Source organism: Coturnix japonica, chromosome 5, assembly GCF_001577835.2.
Source record: "Coturnix japonica isolate 7356 chromosome 5, Coturnix japonica 2.1, whole genome shotgun sequence".
NCBI classification, from domain to species: Eukaryota; Metazoa; Chordata; class Aves; order Galliformes; family Phasianidae; genus Coturnix; species Coturnix japonica.
The window spans coordinates 22623359-22641102 of record NC_029520.1 but is presented as its reverse complement, the minus strand read 5'-3'; the positions used below and the strand labels follow the sequence as shown (position 1 = coordinate 22641102).

Genomic DNA, 17744 nt, shown 5'->3' with positions numbered 1-17744 from the left:
CAAGGCATAGGCCTTTGCTCAGCGGCATCTCCCTCACTAATCTGCCTGCCTGCAGAGGCAGACAACGTTGTTCAGCATTAACCCTGATTTCGGCAGGGAGGCTGAGTTAAAGCAAGAAAAAACTATAAAGACACAAAAATATAAAAAATGCGTAAACCAGAAAGGAAAATATGACTTCATTCAAACATTTATTTAAATTTCATTATGAATTTCATTCTAAATGGATTTTTGAGATATGTGGACAGTGGAGATCAATGCAGGTCAGATTGCATACAAAACAGATGACATAGACTAGAAAAATTATTGTTGAATCAGAGTTAATGTCCTTACCAACCTGTTTAGCTATAATGTGTTTTGTTTCTCTGATGAGTTATAAAAAGTGAAATGGCTCCAATAAAAGAGATTGAGAGGGATCAGTGTCAACAGTCTGCTGTTGGCATGTGAGAGAGCTAAAATCTTGTCAGATGGTCTCCCACAGCCAAGATGTTGAGACTAAGAGGAGTTGATTTCATATTAACAGATAAGACTGTTTTCTTTTTTTGAAAGAGAGTGAAAACAATCTCAGTTTGGTTCCACTGTGAAACTCTGAAACCTCTTTCTGGGAATTCTGCCTCTGGTCAGCTCTCATAGGAACTGTCAATATTTGTCATATGCATGCTATTTCCAAATATAACCTTTTCCTAAATTTAAAAAAAAAAATAATTAAACATTAAATAATATTTATTTAGTTGTTTTGTTTTGTTTTCATGACAAGTCATCTGGCCCCATAGGTAAAATCTATGTGATGTACCTAGTGGATCTAGGACAAGTTAGAGCTAGATTGTCTTTAAGGACCCTTCCAACTCAAACCGTTCTATGATTGTTATATAAATCTTATGACTGTTGCAATTTGCTTGTTAAATACTGTCCTGTCTTCCTGACATACATATACTGTTCTGTTTGGATCCTAAGTTTTATTTCCAATGATGTCGCATTCTGTTCACCCATCTTGGTTCATTCTGCTTATCATGTGGCTTGTAACTTCGTATTCCCATTTCAGATTGTGTTCCTCCTGAAGGAGATAGATGACTTGAAGCTTCTGTATGAGCAGATGGTCTCTGACCTCCTGAAATGGATTAAGCAGAAGGTGATTGAGCTGGATGACCGTATCTTCCCCAACAATCTTCAGGAAATGTGGCTGCTCATGGCCAATTTCAAGACCTTCCGCACTGTGGAGAAACCCCCTAAGTATCAAGATAAGGGCATGATTGAAGCTCATCTCTTCAACATCAGGACCAAGCAGAGAGCCAACAACTTACGACTATATGTGCCTCCAGAGGGGAGAACACTGCAGGATGTGGAAAAGCACTGGAGTACCCTGGAAAAGGCAGAACACAACAGGGGAAAAGCACTTCAGAAAGAAATGCTGAGGCTAGAGAAGCTAGAACAGCTAGCCAAGAGGTTCCTGAAGAAGGCAGCTCTGCGTGAGACTTACTTGGAAGACATGAGGAAAGTGATTGGAAAGCAAGATTTCTGGCCAGAGAGCGTAGATAGGATGGAAGCTGCCAGTAAGAAGCTGGAAGCCATTGTGGCAGATGTACTCCCCAGGAGGGAACGCTTTGCAGCTTTGGCCGAAATGGCAACAGTCATCAGCCAGAACAACTATCACAGCAAAGATCAAATTGTAAAGAAGTGAGTGATGATCTTGAGACCATGTGATGGTGGAGGCTGAGATTGTTAAAATTTTTTTTACATAGATGAAAGAGATGAATTGTGCCTATGAATCATAGCTCTTCTCATTAGTAGAACTGACAGGAATTTCTTCTACCTGTGAACAGCTTTAGCAGATAAGAGAAGTGTTTTGTCTTATGTTTGTTTGGTTTGTTTTTGCTTCAATCATCAAAACTCAGACTGATTTCAAGTGATAAATAACTCCAGGGTATTTTAATCTGTATATGAATATATTTTCCTGCCAAAAATCCTATATCCCATCAAAAATACTTATAACCATATACTTCTTTTTCCTCAAAATCAACAGTCTGTAGTTTGGGAGATACAATTTTTTTAAATCACAAAGTCTTCCCAAGCTGACTCCAGTTCTCAAGTTTTGAAAAATTATGACTTCTCTGATTATCAGTATATCCTGACTTCGGACTGGCTAAAAATACTTCACCTGCTTTTCAGTCATGTCCTGTCCTCTTCCACAAGTGACATGCCTCATGTGTGTACATTTATCCTCTCTAAAGCTGTGAGAACTGGGAATTTTTGCTAGTGAGGCATGAAGTCTTTGATTCAAGCTGATCATCTCTCTCCTCCTTCATAGGGAAAACAGCATTTCAAAGCAATGGCAAGATCTTCTGGATCAGCTGCAGAAACGACAACGCTCCCTGAGTACAATGCAGGAGATTCTTGCCCTCCTGAGGGACATTGATGCCATTATGGAGGAGCTGAAAGAGCTGCAGGTACTGAGCTCCCTCTTACAGCACACAGCTCACGCTGTTAACAGTGTGTGTCCCTAAACAAACCCTCATATTCTGGGACTAGTGCACTCATTCTCTGGAACCAACAGAAAAAAAAATCTATCAGTTATAGAGAAAAAACACTGTTTTTACTTAGACACCAAACTTTGGGTTTCAGTTAATCATTGCTGGTATCTACTTGGGAAAAAATTAAAACACAGCCCTTGTTGCAAGGACTCTCTAATCAGAAGGTGAAATATGGTATTGCTGCTATAGATTCAAATTATGTTGTGTAATAAAGATGATACATCTCTCACCTAAATTTAGAAATCTGCTGGCAAAAGCTGAGAAAAACAAGAACAGTCTTCTGTTCCCATTCCAGGTAACTGCACTGAATCACCTTCTGGAAGTAACTCTAGTATTTATAGAGCTGGAAAGTTGCTCAGGGAAGCTTCTAGGTTTCAGCTACCAAAATCTATAAAAGGCAAAAGTTCTACAGCAAAATGCACAATGCTCACTGTTAACAAGAATTTTCAAGTGTTACCAGAGTGTCAGACTTCAAAGTCTTCTCTTTATCATAGGAAGTAACTGCTTTCATATTAATTTTAATAATTTTAATTAATTAATTTTATAGCATTCATCCTTTGGTCTTGCCTTGTCTTACTTAAAGAAAGAAAAATCCCTACAACTGCAGGCAGAACTGCACCTAAGTTGAAAAAGTAAACAGGTTATGTGAAGGTGTGAATTTCAAACTAAAGATAGAAAGCATCTGTAAATGATGAATCTATTTGTCCAAATGTTAGCAAAAACTTCTAATGGTAGTGACGTTGTTGGAACCATGATAGCCTGAGGATATAAGAAGAAAGATCAATAAGGAAAGATAATGCTCTCTGTCAGAATACAATTAGACAGAATAAAATAAAGAGGACAGACAGTAAAGCATGCAGTGCTTACATTGGACCAAATAGTAAGTTTAAGTACTTACTATTATACTTGACTTTATTATCTAAATAACAAAAATAGTAAATACTTCACACTTAGTATGCCGTACTAGTATGAAGAACGTAATAAGTAATGAAAACAATTCATTATGTACATAGCAAAGTCAATTAGGTTTATCAAACAAAAGAACTCACAGTCAAAACATACTGTTAGATTGGGATACTGCAGAAGTCTTCAAATTCAGACTGAATCCATCTGCCTGCAGATGGATGTATATAGAAAAGGGCTGTACTTGTGCACACAAATCCTGAAACCTGAAGTGCTTGCCTAACAGAAACAACTTAGTTGTGAAAACTGATAGTTATTTGAAGAGACCATTGCTTGCTCTGCCAATGATAGAAACTCAGGATTGTTGCTCTTACCTTGTGAAACTGAAAGAGAAATATTTTTGGCTTTATGTTGCTGACACAATTCTTTTACATTTAGAAGTTATCAGAGTCAACAGGAAGCTTTCAAGTAATTTCTTTATACCGTTGCTTTTGATGCCCTCTCTGCAAATGCCTTTTTTTTTTTTTTTTTCTCACTTTGTTTGCAGGCGCTAGTGAATTCCCAGGACTGTGGGAAGCAGCTCCTAGAAGTAGTAGATTTGCTTCAAAAACACAACTTGATTGACTCGCAGATCTCTTCCTATGATGATAGACTGACACACATAACTCAAAGGACAGCAGAAATCAGCAAGGACAGCACTGTCAAAGCAGAAGTGCTTTATGCAAAAGTTCCAATGCTTCGTCAGCTATATCAGAACCTTATAGCTCAGAGCAGAACACGGTATGACGGTTTATGGCTCCTTCTTCCTGATTAAGGTGATCAGTTAATCCTTTAATCAGAAGACTCAACTTCCTCACATTTGAAAATCTTCGTTTCTCCATTTATAAATAAAAAACACAAACAATTTCAGTGTTTTTACTACAGCTATCTGAAAAAGATCGCTCACCTCCATAGCTAAAAAATAACTTCATTCTTAGCATTTCTTATGTTTTGCTTTATGTGCAGTCTGAATAGTGTGTGGTTATCTTGTCTCCTAGAAGGCAAAGGATATTTAATTTTGTTTCCCTTGCTTTCTTGAATAAATAAATTAAATTACAAAAAAGAAGAATTAAATACATTCAAATTTTGGGTTTTCAAAGTTCTGAAGTTTATGCATTATTTCCTTAGGATCCTAATTCTGACTTGGGCATGTTATTTTCTTTGTTTCAGAAAGTCCCAACTAGAAGAGGCTTTGAAGCTCTTTGAGTTCTTCCGTGACTGCAAAGAGGAAGAATCGTGGATCTCTGAGAAATGGAAAATTGCGAGAACTACAACATTAGGGAAAGATGTCAACCAGATTACAGCTTCCATTCAGAAGCACAAGGTATATTGCTTTGCTGGTAGTGTCTATTCTTTGTTATAGCACAATTTTAGAGCGTCTATGCTTCAAACTGTGCAGTAGTTATAAGAAAACTGTCAATCTGTGTAGAAATTACCACTTCTGAGAGCTTGCTGTGAACTAATGCCACAGGTTTGGCTACTGACTTTTTTTGACATAGAATTGTTATAAACAAGTGGACATGAGGGACAAAAAGCAGAAGCCTCTTGGGCAAGTTTAATATGCAGGTGTGTTTGGTTTTGTATTTCCTACTTCCAGAAATCTAAAGAGTACTGAATTGGTGGACCATAAATAAATATCTCCCTCAGAGAAGATGGCATAACAATTTTTTCTTTGCACAAAGGTTAAAAATATAAAAAAGACAATTGCTTATGTGTGGGGAGCAAAGGTCAATCATCCCAGGTCTGGGCATGGATAAGACACAGGGCTCTTACAAATACATGTATTGTAGTAGCTGAGAATAAAATTTCCCCTTTTTGCTCTTAGCTGGCATTGAGTGAGTTGTGTTCATCTTTCTCCCACCCCTCTGCTAGGCTCTTGAAGCAGAATGCAACTCGCACAGGGCCATTTGTGCAGATGTTATGAGGAGGGGCTGGGATCTGAGCCAGAAAAACCCTACACAGGAGAAGGAAATCCAGAAACACATAGACAGACTCCAAACATTGTGGCAGCAGCTCCAGGATGAGGTGGCTAATCGCAAAAATCGCCTACAGGCAGCAGCTCTCATCAAGCAGGTAAGCAGGTCTTGCTGTGACATGTGGAATGGGGGACACAGATGTGGTTCACTTCTGTCCCCGTCCCTGCATACAGGGCAACAGCAAAAGGAAGCTTTCAGGTGCCAGTCTTCAAAAAGAGATCTCCATGGTTCAGTCTTATCCCTCCTGCAAGCCTGCCAGACTGGAGATTAGAGTGGTTAGCAGAGAACTGTCTCTGTTAAAAACTCTTATGGAAATACTTCTCCTAACCTTGCTGATGCACAGTAAATTTTGAAGATGGGATCCGGGCAGCTGTATGACATTTTTCTAACAACAACAGAACACCTCTGATCTCACACACAGAATCCCAGCAACAAAACAAACACACCAGAACGTTATTCTGTAACACACTTGTGTTACAAGTAACACACTTGGATGAACTGTTTCAAAGTCTAGGAAATGTCTGACTGTTTCCTTCTGATCTCTGCAGATCTTTTATCTGAACAAACACTAACACATCTGCAGACAAGAAGCTCTTATAAAATCAGCACTCAAAAATCACATTACAGTGTCTCAAGTATTATTACTACTCTCCCTTTCTTGCATCTACCCTCTGTCCGTTTCCCCCATGAGTTCCTTGAACAAAATTTAACAGCTTTGTTCTTGGCAAAGTCTAAATTCTTTCAGGATGAGACCCAGCATTTTCTTCTGCTCTGTTCCCTTCAGTACTTTGCTGACATCGATGAAGCAAATTCATGGTTGCAAGAAAGGCAACCCCTTCTGGCTAGCAAGGACTATGGAAAAGATGAATCAAGTGCTGAAGCGCTGCTGCATCGTCTTTTGCGCCTGGAAAAGGAGATTGCAGCCTACTCCACAGAGATGAGGCGCCTGAAAGAGCAGGCTGTCATTGCAGCAGAGCAAGTCCCAGCTGCAGTAAGTAGGTTAGGGATTGTGTCAGTCTTTGTTCCTTTGTTTTGTAACAATAGAAACTGGCTGGAAATTTCACACGGAATACTTTCCAATGGGAAAACAGTGATTTAATGTTATCTAAACACAATATTCGGAATTGTCTAAAAAAGAGCTTTCTTTTTTCAATTACTATTATTCAGGAGGAGTACTGACTTGGAAGAGGAAGACTTGAAGGAGTACTTAATGGAAGCAAATTTTTAGATGGCACAGTGCATTGGCCACTTTTAGCCTATATAAGTGTTCTGTGAAATGCTAGAAATATGTTTATGTGTAATATTTTCTTCTGCTGATCTTCAGTAATCTTTTGTCACTCTTGATTCTCATATTCATTTTGTCTGGCTTCAAACATGATAAAAAAAAGCATTTGCATTAGGTTGCAGATCCTGTGGTCTGTTAGCAGATTTAGAAGTTAAGAAAAATGGATGTTGATGTTGGTACAAAATGAGAACTTTTAGTGAATCAAAGTATTTTAAACTGAGCTAGATAAAACCATTCAGTGTAAATGAAATGTTTTTCAGCTAGATGATAAACTATTTCAAACTAAGTTAAAAATAAAATAGGATCAAAAAAAATCCTGGGAACATTTTATTAGAGGGTCAGAATGTAGTGGTTTGAACCAGTAAGTCCAAATTTTCTGTGTATGTGAGATTTTAATCCAAATTAGAAATATTAATCCCCTGATTCTGTTAAATTTTGTACAACAGATAGTGAAGACAGAAGTCCCAAGTGACTTAAACCAAAAGACAACTAAGCTACCATTTAGTCGAACCTGGGCTACCTCTGAATCTGTACTTCCTGGAAGCTCCAGTTTAGATGCTCATTTTGTTCCAGAGAACATTTGGAAGACTCAAGATGAAATAGACTCACTTTATGAAAACCTACAGAGCATGGCTGAGGTACAGTACCTCCATTAATGCTTTGTGCTTCTCTTGTGCCTTTTAAATCACTGTTCCTATGGGGAGAAATATTTTGAGCTCAAGGTAACAAGTTCTGCTCTCTGTCAGCATTACCTGGCAAAACTACCAAACTACCATCCTCGTATTTTAGTTAATGTAAATGAAAGCATCTTTTTCTTTTAAAAGGCAAGGTAGTTATTAAAGCAAGTTAGAGCAAAAGTTGTTAAAGCAACAAAATTCTTCATCTGTCTCACAGGACAGAAAAAAGGCCTTGGAAGAGATGATTGGGTATTACCGCTTCTGTAGCTCCTGTGAAGCATTTCAGTCATGGATGAGAGAAAAGGAGAATATTTTTAGGACTCTTCAGCCTCAAGCAGACAACGTGGAAGTCATGCAACAAAAATATCAGGTATTCTCTTTCCCCACTCACAAATGGCACATTTTAAATCAGAATGACCTTGGGAGAAAGGAAAAAACTGTGAAAATAAGTTTTGAATGTTTTTCATTCATTGCAATTTATGGTGCTGTCTATAAGTCAAATACTTCTTTGGTATAAACTATGCCAACCTTGTTGAAGCTGATGTCCATTTATCTTCTGTGGCTATGATATTATGGTACAAATATTGTGGTATAAAAGGATTCTTTTTGTGGTTTATGTTATGACACTTGAAGAAAAATGTCATGTGAAGAAAATAATCCTATAGTGAACTTACATCCCTATGGAATGGGGCATGTGCATAGCACTAGTGTGTATGTCAGGAGAGGTCTGGACTATAGTGGAACTGCTGGTGCAGGTCTGTATTGTGTCAGCAAGCAGGAAGATGAACAGTAAGGTGCAGAAGTTACCTGACAAAGTGGAAAATGAATGTATATGGAAGTTATCAAGAATAGCATCCATAGAACTGGAAAAATCTCAAGTTCTGCATTCTTGTATCTTTTCTATTTTAGAATTTTTTAACAGAACTGGCTGCAGGAAAAGGCCAGCTGGGAGAAATTGAAACCTTAGCTACTAAATTTGGAAAGACCAGATACACTGGCAAATACACTGAGATCCAGATTTGGCTGGAAGAAATCTATTCCAGGTAAAGGCACTACTGGTAAAACAGAGAATATTTTTTGTGGTGGTCATTGGAGAGCTGACCTTTGCATGCCTGATCTAAACCTCACTGAGAGAATTTAAGCCTGGTAGATTACTAAATCTCAGAATCTTTCTGAGAGGAGGATTCTAAATGTACTTGAAGTTCTCTCTTTTGAGTTGCAGAAGTCACCACCAGACACAGAATGGTACAAAGTGGCAGTGTCAGCAGGGGTCAGGGACTCATTTAGCAGGGACCATGGCTGGGCTGAGTCAGGGCTGTGGTGCAGCATGACTGCACTTTAGTCCAACCTCTATAGCACAGTCTCTCATGAGAGAAGCTCCCAAGTGCTGGGGTCAGACCTGGCAGCTCCCAAAGGTTGGGGGTTTCCACAGGGCTGTTGGAGGGGTATAGGTCATGGTTCCAACAGCCAGAGTTGACTGCTGTGGTGCAGTAAGAGCTTGCTGTCCTGTATGGGGTGGGGAACTGGGAGCTAAGGACAGAGACCTTGGCAGGCAAGGCTAGTCCCACAGGGAACTGAACAGGAAAGACCCAGGTTGGTAACTAGCATCAGACATGAGTACAACAGTCCCTACTGTCATTAGCAGGAATGGGGCAGCCCTGGACAATATGCTAGCTGCCCTGAGCTTGATATCTTGCTTCCAGGGCTGTGCCCTCACAGTGAGATATTGCTTAGGGTGAGGATGCCCTTCACTATTACTGAAAGAAACACAAAACCCTATTTGACTTCACAACGTAGCTCAGAACAGGTTGTATACATCTTCCTGTAAACTCTACCCAGCTGGAACTGTGAGGCACTGCTGGGTCCGTTTGATTAGTGTTGTTTATTCACATCATGTTCAGGATTTTTGGTTCGCTTCTTTGAGATATCACTGAGATGAGCTTTGAAGTTGACGTACTGGCTTTCTCCTCAGTCCACTGAAATCCTAATTAAATCCATTACACAAAATTTTACTTAATAGAAAAAGAATGTATATCATATGCTTCCCTCCTTGCTTTCTGAATCCACCAGAAAAAAAATCTCACCCCGGCTAAAACTCTAACAAAGGCTATAAACTGAATTTTTTTTTCAGGTGAAGGCAAGTTCTGGGTTAGTGACAGGCTACAGGCAAGTAATTGTGTTCTTTTTCCCTCCAAGATGGGAACACATGGAATCTCTGAAGGAGGAGAAGGGCTCAGAGCTGATCGGAGTGGCTGATGTGAGGACATTTCTTGAGGACTGTCAGAGCATAGGAGTGCTACTACAAGACAAGATGGGCCAGCTCAGAGATCTGGAACCAGGGAACTCATCTGCTGGGCTGGAATCTGACAAGCGCAAACTGTCTGTGGTTGAGAGAGAGGTCCTAGTGTTGGAGAGGAAAATTGAATACTTGAGGAGCGTTGCAAAATCGTAAGGAAATTGCTCTTTGTTTTCATATTCTGCACTAATTCTCTAAGATAGCATTATAAAGAGAATAAGCAGACAGTGAAATTTCCCTTGAAGTTTCTGCAGTGGCCTGAAGAACCAACTTGCCCATTGGATTGAGGTCCTCTCTCTTGAGAATGGCTGGTGAAGTGGATGTTTCCAGGCTTTGCTGCTGTGGAAATAATCTGTAAATACAGCAAGACTGTGACTTTATCAATTTACCTATACTGATGGGAGTTACTCACAAATTTTGAACTAGGTATAATTTAGGAACTGAAAGAGGATCATCAGGGGAAGCAAAGATGAAGGAAGAGTAGCTGGGAATTGTGCACTACAGTTTAAATTTGAAATTGTAAAGCTTTTTACTTCTTTAATCTTCTGTATATTCACAATGTACAGATACAATTGAACCACAAGAAGGTTATCAGAGTCTTTAAAGTACATTTTCTGTGATACACCCTTTTCACACTGACATTTTTTGCTAGTTTGGAGTATTTGGTGCCTTAGTTTACTTTCATTTTAACAGAAGTTTAAATATCCAAATTTATTACTTTTAAAGGGCATTGGTTCAGTCTTCAAATTTTTGCAGCTATTGTTACAATTTTTTTGTGTTTTACTTCTAACTGTAGCATTAAGGACACCAACCCTGCAGAGAGCAAGGCCATTGCGGAGGAGGTGGAGAACATGGAGAGGCTTCTAGTAAACCTCAAGTTGGAGACCCAAAGGAAGCGTGACGTTCTGCAGCAGGCCCAAAATCAACAGTCCTTCCTGCAAGACAGCCGCAGGCTCCTGCTGTGGGCAGAAGGCATCAGGGAGAAGCTGAGAAGTGAAGAAATGGGTGTGGATGTGGCTTCTGCAGAGCAACTGCTGAGGGAACATCAGGACCTTCTGAAAGAAATAAGGTCTCAGAAGGAAAGGTAGGCTGGGCTGAGCAGAACAGGGTGATATTTCAACAACACAATGAAGATGAAACATCTATTGTGTATATAAATTATGCATGAAGGTTATGTTGTTTATTTAAATGCTTGTGAAATTCAGAGTCAAAAGAAAACTGCTGAACATAAAATCTAGTCAGCTGTTGCATTCTTACACCAATGTCATGGAGGAGATATCTGTTGGAGCAGAGTTTCACAAGCGCTCTTGACACTTGAATACTGCCACCTGCACTTTCACTTCTCTTAATTCTTCCCTTCCTATGCTCTATGCTTCCAGATGCCATCATTTTCAGTCCTATTCTTATGCAGCATTAGAAAGTTCTAGATACTGTGTTGGTCCTTCTTGTTCATTTAATGGGAAAGTCTATTTATATAGGGACTTGTACAGAAATCTTACCTACTACCTCAAGCCTGTGTTCCTGAGCAAAAACAACTACATGTACTGTATAGTGTATAACAATGGTTAGCAAGGACAGAGCAAGAGGAAGGGAAGGCAGCTTAGAGTTTAGGTACTTCTGAGAGCTGTATAAGAGAGTTAATATATTCACACAAACTAATGTCTCACTTTTCATTCTTTGAGAAGATTTGTGCAGCTAGAAGAGCTTGGGCGTAAAGTAATCCAAAACCAACCCAGTAACAGTAGGACCAGAGATGTTCACCTGTCTGTGGAGAGGCTTGCCCAGGAGAACAAAGAGCTGGAAAATATGTGGGAACAGCGACAGAAAAAGCTGAAGGATGGCTTGGAATTGCAGAAGTTCAACAGAGAGGGAGACCGTATCAATGCTGCCCTTTCTAGCCATGAGGCTTTTCTTCGGGGTAATGACCTTGGGGTATGTACAGCAGCAGATCTATTTCTTTCTACTTCATATCCAGGGAGTCACACATTTTTCTTACCTAGATCAGCTTCCTCATTCTTATGGTCATGGCATTTTCATACTTTGAAACTAGACCGTCAGGTTCTTATTTGTGCCCTTATGTCCTTAATCATCATAATGAAAATTAGGCTTGTCTCAAAAGTATTTTCAAAAGCAACTAGAGTTGTCCTGTCTCATGCTGTGTTTGCATGACAAATGATTTAAATACAACTGAGTCACAAAGTGGATATGTAATGCAAAAATAAATAAATAAATAAAAAGAGGTTTTAAAGCTTAAACATAATTAATATTTTTTCATTGAAATAGAAACCTGAATTTATATAAATTCAATTGGTAAATTGTCAAATGTTAAAGCAATGAAGGGGGAAAAAACACAATTGTAGACATTATTCACAAGATCAGTGAAGGACAAAAATACCTTTTATATTTTCATTTGAAAGATGTTGTTAATCTGGGACCAAATGTTTAATTATTGATATACTAGCCCAGGTGCAGAATGCGAATTTTCTTAAAAAGTGAAAATGGAACTGAAATTTAGGAACAAATATATGACAGCTTAAACAGATATGTCACAATCCTAAGCATATTTATTGTTTGTTTATAGGCTATATATACACACAGGGTATTATACGTAATTTTATTGCTAAATGTATGTTGTGTCTATCTCTGAAAGAGAAAGGGAAAGTAAGGACCAATAAGTTTTTAATTGCTACATGAAAAATATACAGCCAATAAAAAAACTTGATCAAATTTACTTTCTTAAATGCAGGATCATGTAGATGCTGTTCGAAGCCTGCAGAAACAACATCAGGAATTTGAACAACTGCTAATGGTGCTAAAGAGACGAATTGAAGCATTTAATGAAAATGGGGCAGACCTAATAGAAAATGGGCACTTTGCATCACACACGTAAGTCCAGACTCCCTCCTCCTTTTTGTTCAAAGAAGGAGGTAGAAAAAACAGTAATTTCACTGGAAGTATTTAGCATTAATAAACAATTGGATCAACATTAAAATCTTTTCTCTGAGGCAGGATTCAGTTGATCTCTAAGGACAAGAGGCAATGGATTCAAAGTAGAAAAGAGGGTCGATTTAAATTACATATCAGGAAGAAATTTTTTACAATGAGGATGGTGAAGCAGTGTCACAGGTTGCCTAGGAAAATTGTCAGTGGCCCACCCTCAGAGGTGTTCAAGGCCAGGCTGGATGGGACTTTGAGCAACTTGGTCTAATGGGACATGTCCCCGGGAGGGAGTTGGAACCAGATGATCTTCCAGCCCAAACCATGTTTCATAACCATGTTTCCAGGCTCTGGTCTCCTGAATCAGTATAGGAAAAAGGGTATATTTCAAAAAGATAAACATCCTATGCTTTCAGGACAAGTGAGTCTCATAAGTTAGGTTAAAAGTGGCATTTTACACAACACTAGAATAATTATTCTTTTATTATAAACTAATGGTATTTAAACTTCTTTAAGAAAAATATATTAAATATCTGCATAATTAAAATTTTCTCTCACTTACACATATCCTGTATTAGAACTAATATGTTTGCTGTTAAAAAGTTTGTAAGGAAATAATAGCACATCAGGAACAGCTTCATAGTGGAAGCTGATAAGTCATCTATAAATTCACTAGAGTCTAGTAAGAGAACCTCTGAGTAAATAAAAATCAGAAGTATAAGGTCAGAGTGGACATCTTGGGTCAAAAAGTCCATGCTTTGTCATTACAAATGATAACGTCTTGAAAATTTCCTCCACAAATTCATAAAACTACTCTTAGAACCAGGTATCTTACCAGTTCTACTATCATTACAAGGCTATTCCAGAGCCTCACTGAGCTTGTATCACAGATAAAATTACTATTTACAATGGAATATTTGAGTAAAACAAAGGCCTAGGTGTTTTAGTCTAAGATATGTGACTGCAATTCACTAATGGAACACAGTTTATAGAAATGGAAAATCTAAGGGAGCTGGAAAGTTAGTCTTCAGATGAGCCACAAAAGGTCATAGGACAGGGCTGTAATCCCTTCCATCAAGAAATGGGTGAACTAGTATGATAGTAATGCATACAAAAAAATCATATGATCATTACAACATTGAACTTATTATTTTTATTGGTAGTATTAAAGAGAGAATGGCTACACTCCGGCAAAGATGGCAACGGCTGATAGAAAGCAATTCCAAGAGAAAACAGAGCTTGTTGGATTCTCTGCAGCTGCAGGTAAAATGACTGAACGTGCAGGTTTTGTCAAGCGTGTGTGAAGTAAAATTACTGTTCATCTTAGTATGGGATACATCTCAAACATTTTTGCTGCAGCTCACTTTCCACTTTCCCTTTGGCTATGAGACAGAAAATGTCACTTTCCAAGGTGATGTGTAGGGGTTAGATCTTACAAAACTATAAGCACAGCAAAATTAAAAGCCAAAAATTGAGAGATCAAATGAAAAAATATCAACAGAAAGTTTTGTCTAATGGATAAGTTTATTCTCCTCATTACTATTTTTCTGAGTGTTAATCGTCTGGCAAAAATTAAACTTTCACACTAGATTAATTGGGGAGAATACTTTGTACATTCCAGTGTTAATATTAACACTTCTAAAAATGTTTTAAAAGCTACGGTGCATTTAGCTTAATTTGTGATGGGCTGCCAACATAATGAAACAACTAACTTAATTAAAAGTGTTGATTATACAGAACAACTTTCATATTAATATATTATACTTCTCGTACCTCTTGGGAAAAAAATCTGGACTTCATCCTAGTGGCAAGGATGCACTAAAAATCCATGCAAAACCAGAATTTATATCTATTTAATCCTATCTGTTTCTGTAAGGAATTCAACCGGGATGCTGCTGAGCTTTTGATATGGATGGAAGAGAAGTACAAGATTGCATCAGATGAATCCTATCGTGATCCAACAAATGTTTTACGCAAACTGAAGTGGCATGAGGCTGCTGAGAAGGAAATGATGGCTAATGAGGAGCACTTTGCAACACTGATAAAGGTGAAGACATTTTTGAAACTAAGTTTTCCACCTGGTCCCAAACTTCATGACATTGATCTAATACAAAAATGTGACGTGCTGTGTTTCTCCAGAAAGGAAATCAGCTGATTCAAGATGACCATTATGCTGCAGATTCTATCCAAAAGAAGATGTCAGAGCTAGAGAAGAAGTGGAAGGAATTGTATAGGAAGATGATAGAGCGAGGTGACAAGCTAAGACAAGCTGGGCAGCAAGAACAGCTCATGGAACTGCTGCAGGTCAGGAGGTGGTGGGGTGCAGAGGGGAGGGCTACCACAGGAACCTGTTTACTCTGTTGATAAAAAATGTTCCTTGAAAAAAAAAAACGAAAAAAAAAAACCCAAAAAAACAAACAAAAACAAACAAACAAACAAACAAACAAAAAACCAGCAGAATACTCTGCACATAAAAGCATGTACTAAGTTGTTTGGGCACAAGATAGATTAGTTTCTACAATCTCAGGAGAGAAGACCCAGTGTAAGGCTAATCAAGTTCACTCCAAAGCTATAAGGATGATAACAGTGCCAGCACCAAGATGCAGTGCTACTAAACTCAGACTCAGCACTACATATGGTTATCCCAGACTTGGAAACCAATCAGATCTCTCTGCAGGGCTCAAGATTGTGCAAACAAACATGCTAGCTTGGGGTCAGTATGAAGGTTTAAGTCACAGAATTATATTAAAGTAATTCAGGCAAATTTTGTGAGAGGAAAGATATGCTCTGAATCCAGATATTAGTGTTTAATTAAACTGCTGTTTTATTGAAATTAAATGCTAAACTTTGAAGCCATTGGAGATTCATTTGAATTTGAAGATAGTTCAAAGAGAAGATTTCGTTGTCATGTACTTTTGTAGATCAGAAAGAAAAGCATGCCAAAATGAGGAGTGAAGTAAAATATTCACAAGAAGAGCCTCTTGAAGGCACCTGGCCATAGTGTTACCAAGAAATAACAATAGGTGTCAAATATTAAACACTGTATCCGAGAAGTTGTCCTTGGAGGAACTGAGTGAAAGAAAATGTTTCAAGGTCAGTAGGAGTGGCAGTAACCTTTTCCCTATAGGATGCCAAAAAGAAGATAGAGAAAATTGAGAAGGTTCTTCAGGAAGCAGAGACAGGCCATGATTTGCGCTCCAGCCGTGATCTACTCAAGAAGCACAGGCAGCTGGAAAATGAGACACATGAGCTGGCAGAGAAAATGAACTCTATTGTGTCTCATGCAATGAAAATGGCCACCAATCACTTTGACTCCCAGAGAATTCTGGATGAAACACAAAAATATCTAAAAAGGTGAAGTACCACTCTCTTTTTCTTTCCACTCCTTATGTCATATCATATTTTTTGTTCCATCTTCGAACCATATTCAGGAATGATTTATCCTGTTAGTTCTGCTTCAGCAGTGTTTTAGTCTATACCTGCACAACTGCTGGGTGACAGACTTCAACATCTGTTACTTGGAACTTGCTCCTTGCCTGCTGCACTCCTACTCTGGTCCTTTGGTTACCCACCGGTCATCAGGTTGCTTGCTAAAATGTGCAGTGATCGATATTCAGTAGTGACTAACTTCCTTAAAACTTCACTGGACAAGCCTTTGGCTTCAAAAGAGAAAAACCGTTCTTTCTCCTCTGCTTCCATTTATTGTTTTTAGTCCAAATTAAAAGTTCTCTTTCTTCCAAGCATCATTACTTAAATTGCTGGAAAGTGAGGCATGGATAGAGTGTTAACTGTATTCTTCTTTTGATATATGTTTACATTAGAAAGGTGAGAAAGTTGTTAACTGAGCACCGGGCACTACCCATTGCAGCAGGCAATGACCCATGCCAGTCTGTATTATGACCAAGGCTTGTCATAAGAATCATAGCTTCATAAAGCTCTGTTCCCGTTCCCCTTGCCCTGGTCAAATCCCTTCCATACTTGCCAAAAGTAACCTCTTGCAGTTCTTGTATATACAGCCAACATTCAAATTTTAATTGCAGACAAGTATCCAGCATTCTGTAATCATCACTGTTATTATAGACTAATTCCCTTGGCAGGATTAGGATAGAGCTTTGTTTAACACATATGTTTTAATGGATGACCCCCAGGTTTGAGTCTTTACAAGCACCTCTTGATGAGAGGCGTAAGCTCCTGGAAGCTGCAGTGGATCTTTATGAGTTCTACCATTACCATGATATGGAAATGAACTGGATTAATGAGCGATTGCCTATTGCCAATTCCACAAACTATGGGAAGTCCTTGGATGTGGCTCAAAGTTTGTTGCAAAAACACAAGGTATCTCTTTTCATCAAGTTTACAATAGCTTGTCAGCCCACTGAACATCACCACAGCCTGCAAACAAGCACCTGCATAATTCTCCTTCACCTCCAGGAGGGGTGTTACAAGTAAAATCTAGTGCAATAATCATTGAAATGTGATTCCAGCACACTGAGACAAGAAAACAGAGTAGTGTGATTTCCAGAGCAAACAAGGAATTCCTGTAGTAGCTGCAAATTTCTTCCTGTTTTACAGTATTCTTATTCTGAGGAAGATTATAGCTCTTCCCATTAAAAGTGGATAAAAGCTAGTGTACTTCACACTAAATAGAGAAATTAAGTTCTTGCTTTGTGCAGTGGTCTGGAAAAAAATATTTCTAGTCTCATGTTCTCATACTATCTCAGTTATACACTTACTGCACTTCTTTGTCTTCATATGCCCTTCTTTTCTTCCTCATTTTATTTTTTCTCATCCCTAGGAATTTCAGGCAGAGGTGAATGCCCACAAACAGCAAGTCCAGCGGGTCCTGGATAAAGGAAGGACAATGGTTGTAAGCCAGCATCCTTCAGCTCAGAAAATAAATGAGAAATGCCAGGAACTTGTGACTGCCTGGCAGGGTCTGGAGAAAGCCTGTGAGGAAAGGATGAAGCAGCTGCAGCACTCAGTTGGGTTCCAAGAGGTACAAATTGCTCCCACAGTAGCTTTTTCAGGCAAACAAGAGGATCAAAGATTTTAAGTGAACAACAAAACAGCTTAAATCTCTCCCTTTAATTGTCTTGAATTCACTTC

The 17744-nt window shown here is 38.6% G+C and overlaps 1 protein-coding gene across 1 annotated transcript in view; it reads left to right on the top strand.

Annotated features, from left to right (window-relative positions):
• The window catches only part of SPTBN5 (spectrin beta, non-erythrocytic 5), an 88344-nt gene that overhangs the window by 13084 nt on the left and 57516 nt on the right, over positions 1-17744 (top strand). The window contains exons 9-27 of the mRNA XM_015864530.2: positions 1040-1671; positions 2303-2441; positions 3976-4208; positions 4638-4791; positions 5340-5540; positions 6228-6434; positions 7175-7366; positions 7623-7775; positions 8315-8448; positions 9602-9853; positions 10498-10785; positions 11387-11633; positions 12448-12587; positions 13802-13901; positions 14515-14685; positions 14778-14942; positions 15766-15992; positions 16787-16973; positions 17434-17634. Coding sequence (XP_015720016.1) covers positions 1040-1671; positions 2303-2441; positions 3976-4208; positions 4638-4791; positions 5340-5540; positions 6228-6434; positions 7175-7366; positions 7623-7775; positions 8315-8448; positions 9602-9853; positions 10498-10785; positions 11387-11633; positions 12448-12587; positions 13802-13901; positions 14515-14685; positions 14778-14942; positions 15766-15992; positions 16787-16973; positions 17434-17634 — 4023 coding nt within the window. The remainder of the gene's footprint in view (positions 1-1039; positions 1672-2302; positions 2442-3975; positions 4209-4637; positions 4792-5339; positions 5541-6227; positions 6435-7174; positions 7367-7622; positions 7776-8314; positions 8449-9601; positions 9854-10497; positions 10786-11386; positions 11634-12447; positions 12588-13801; positions 13902-14514; positions 14686-14777; positions 14943-15765; positions 15993-16786; positions 16974-17433; positions 17635-17744) is intronic.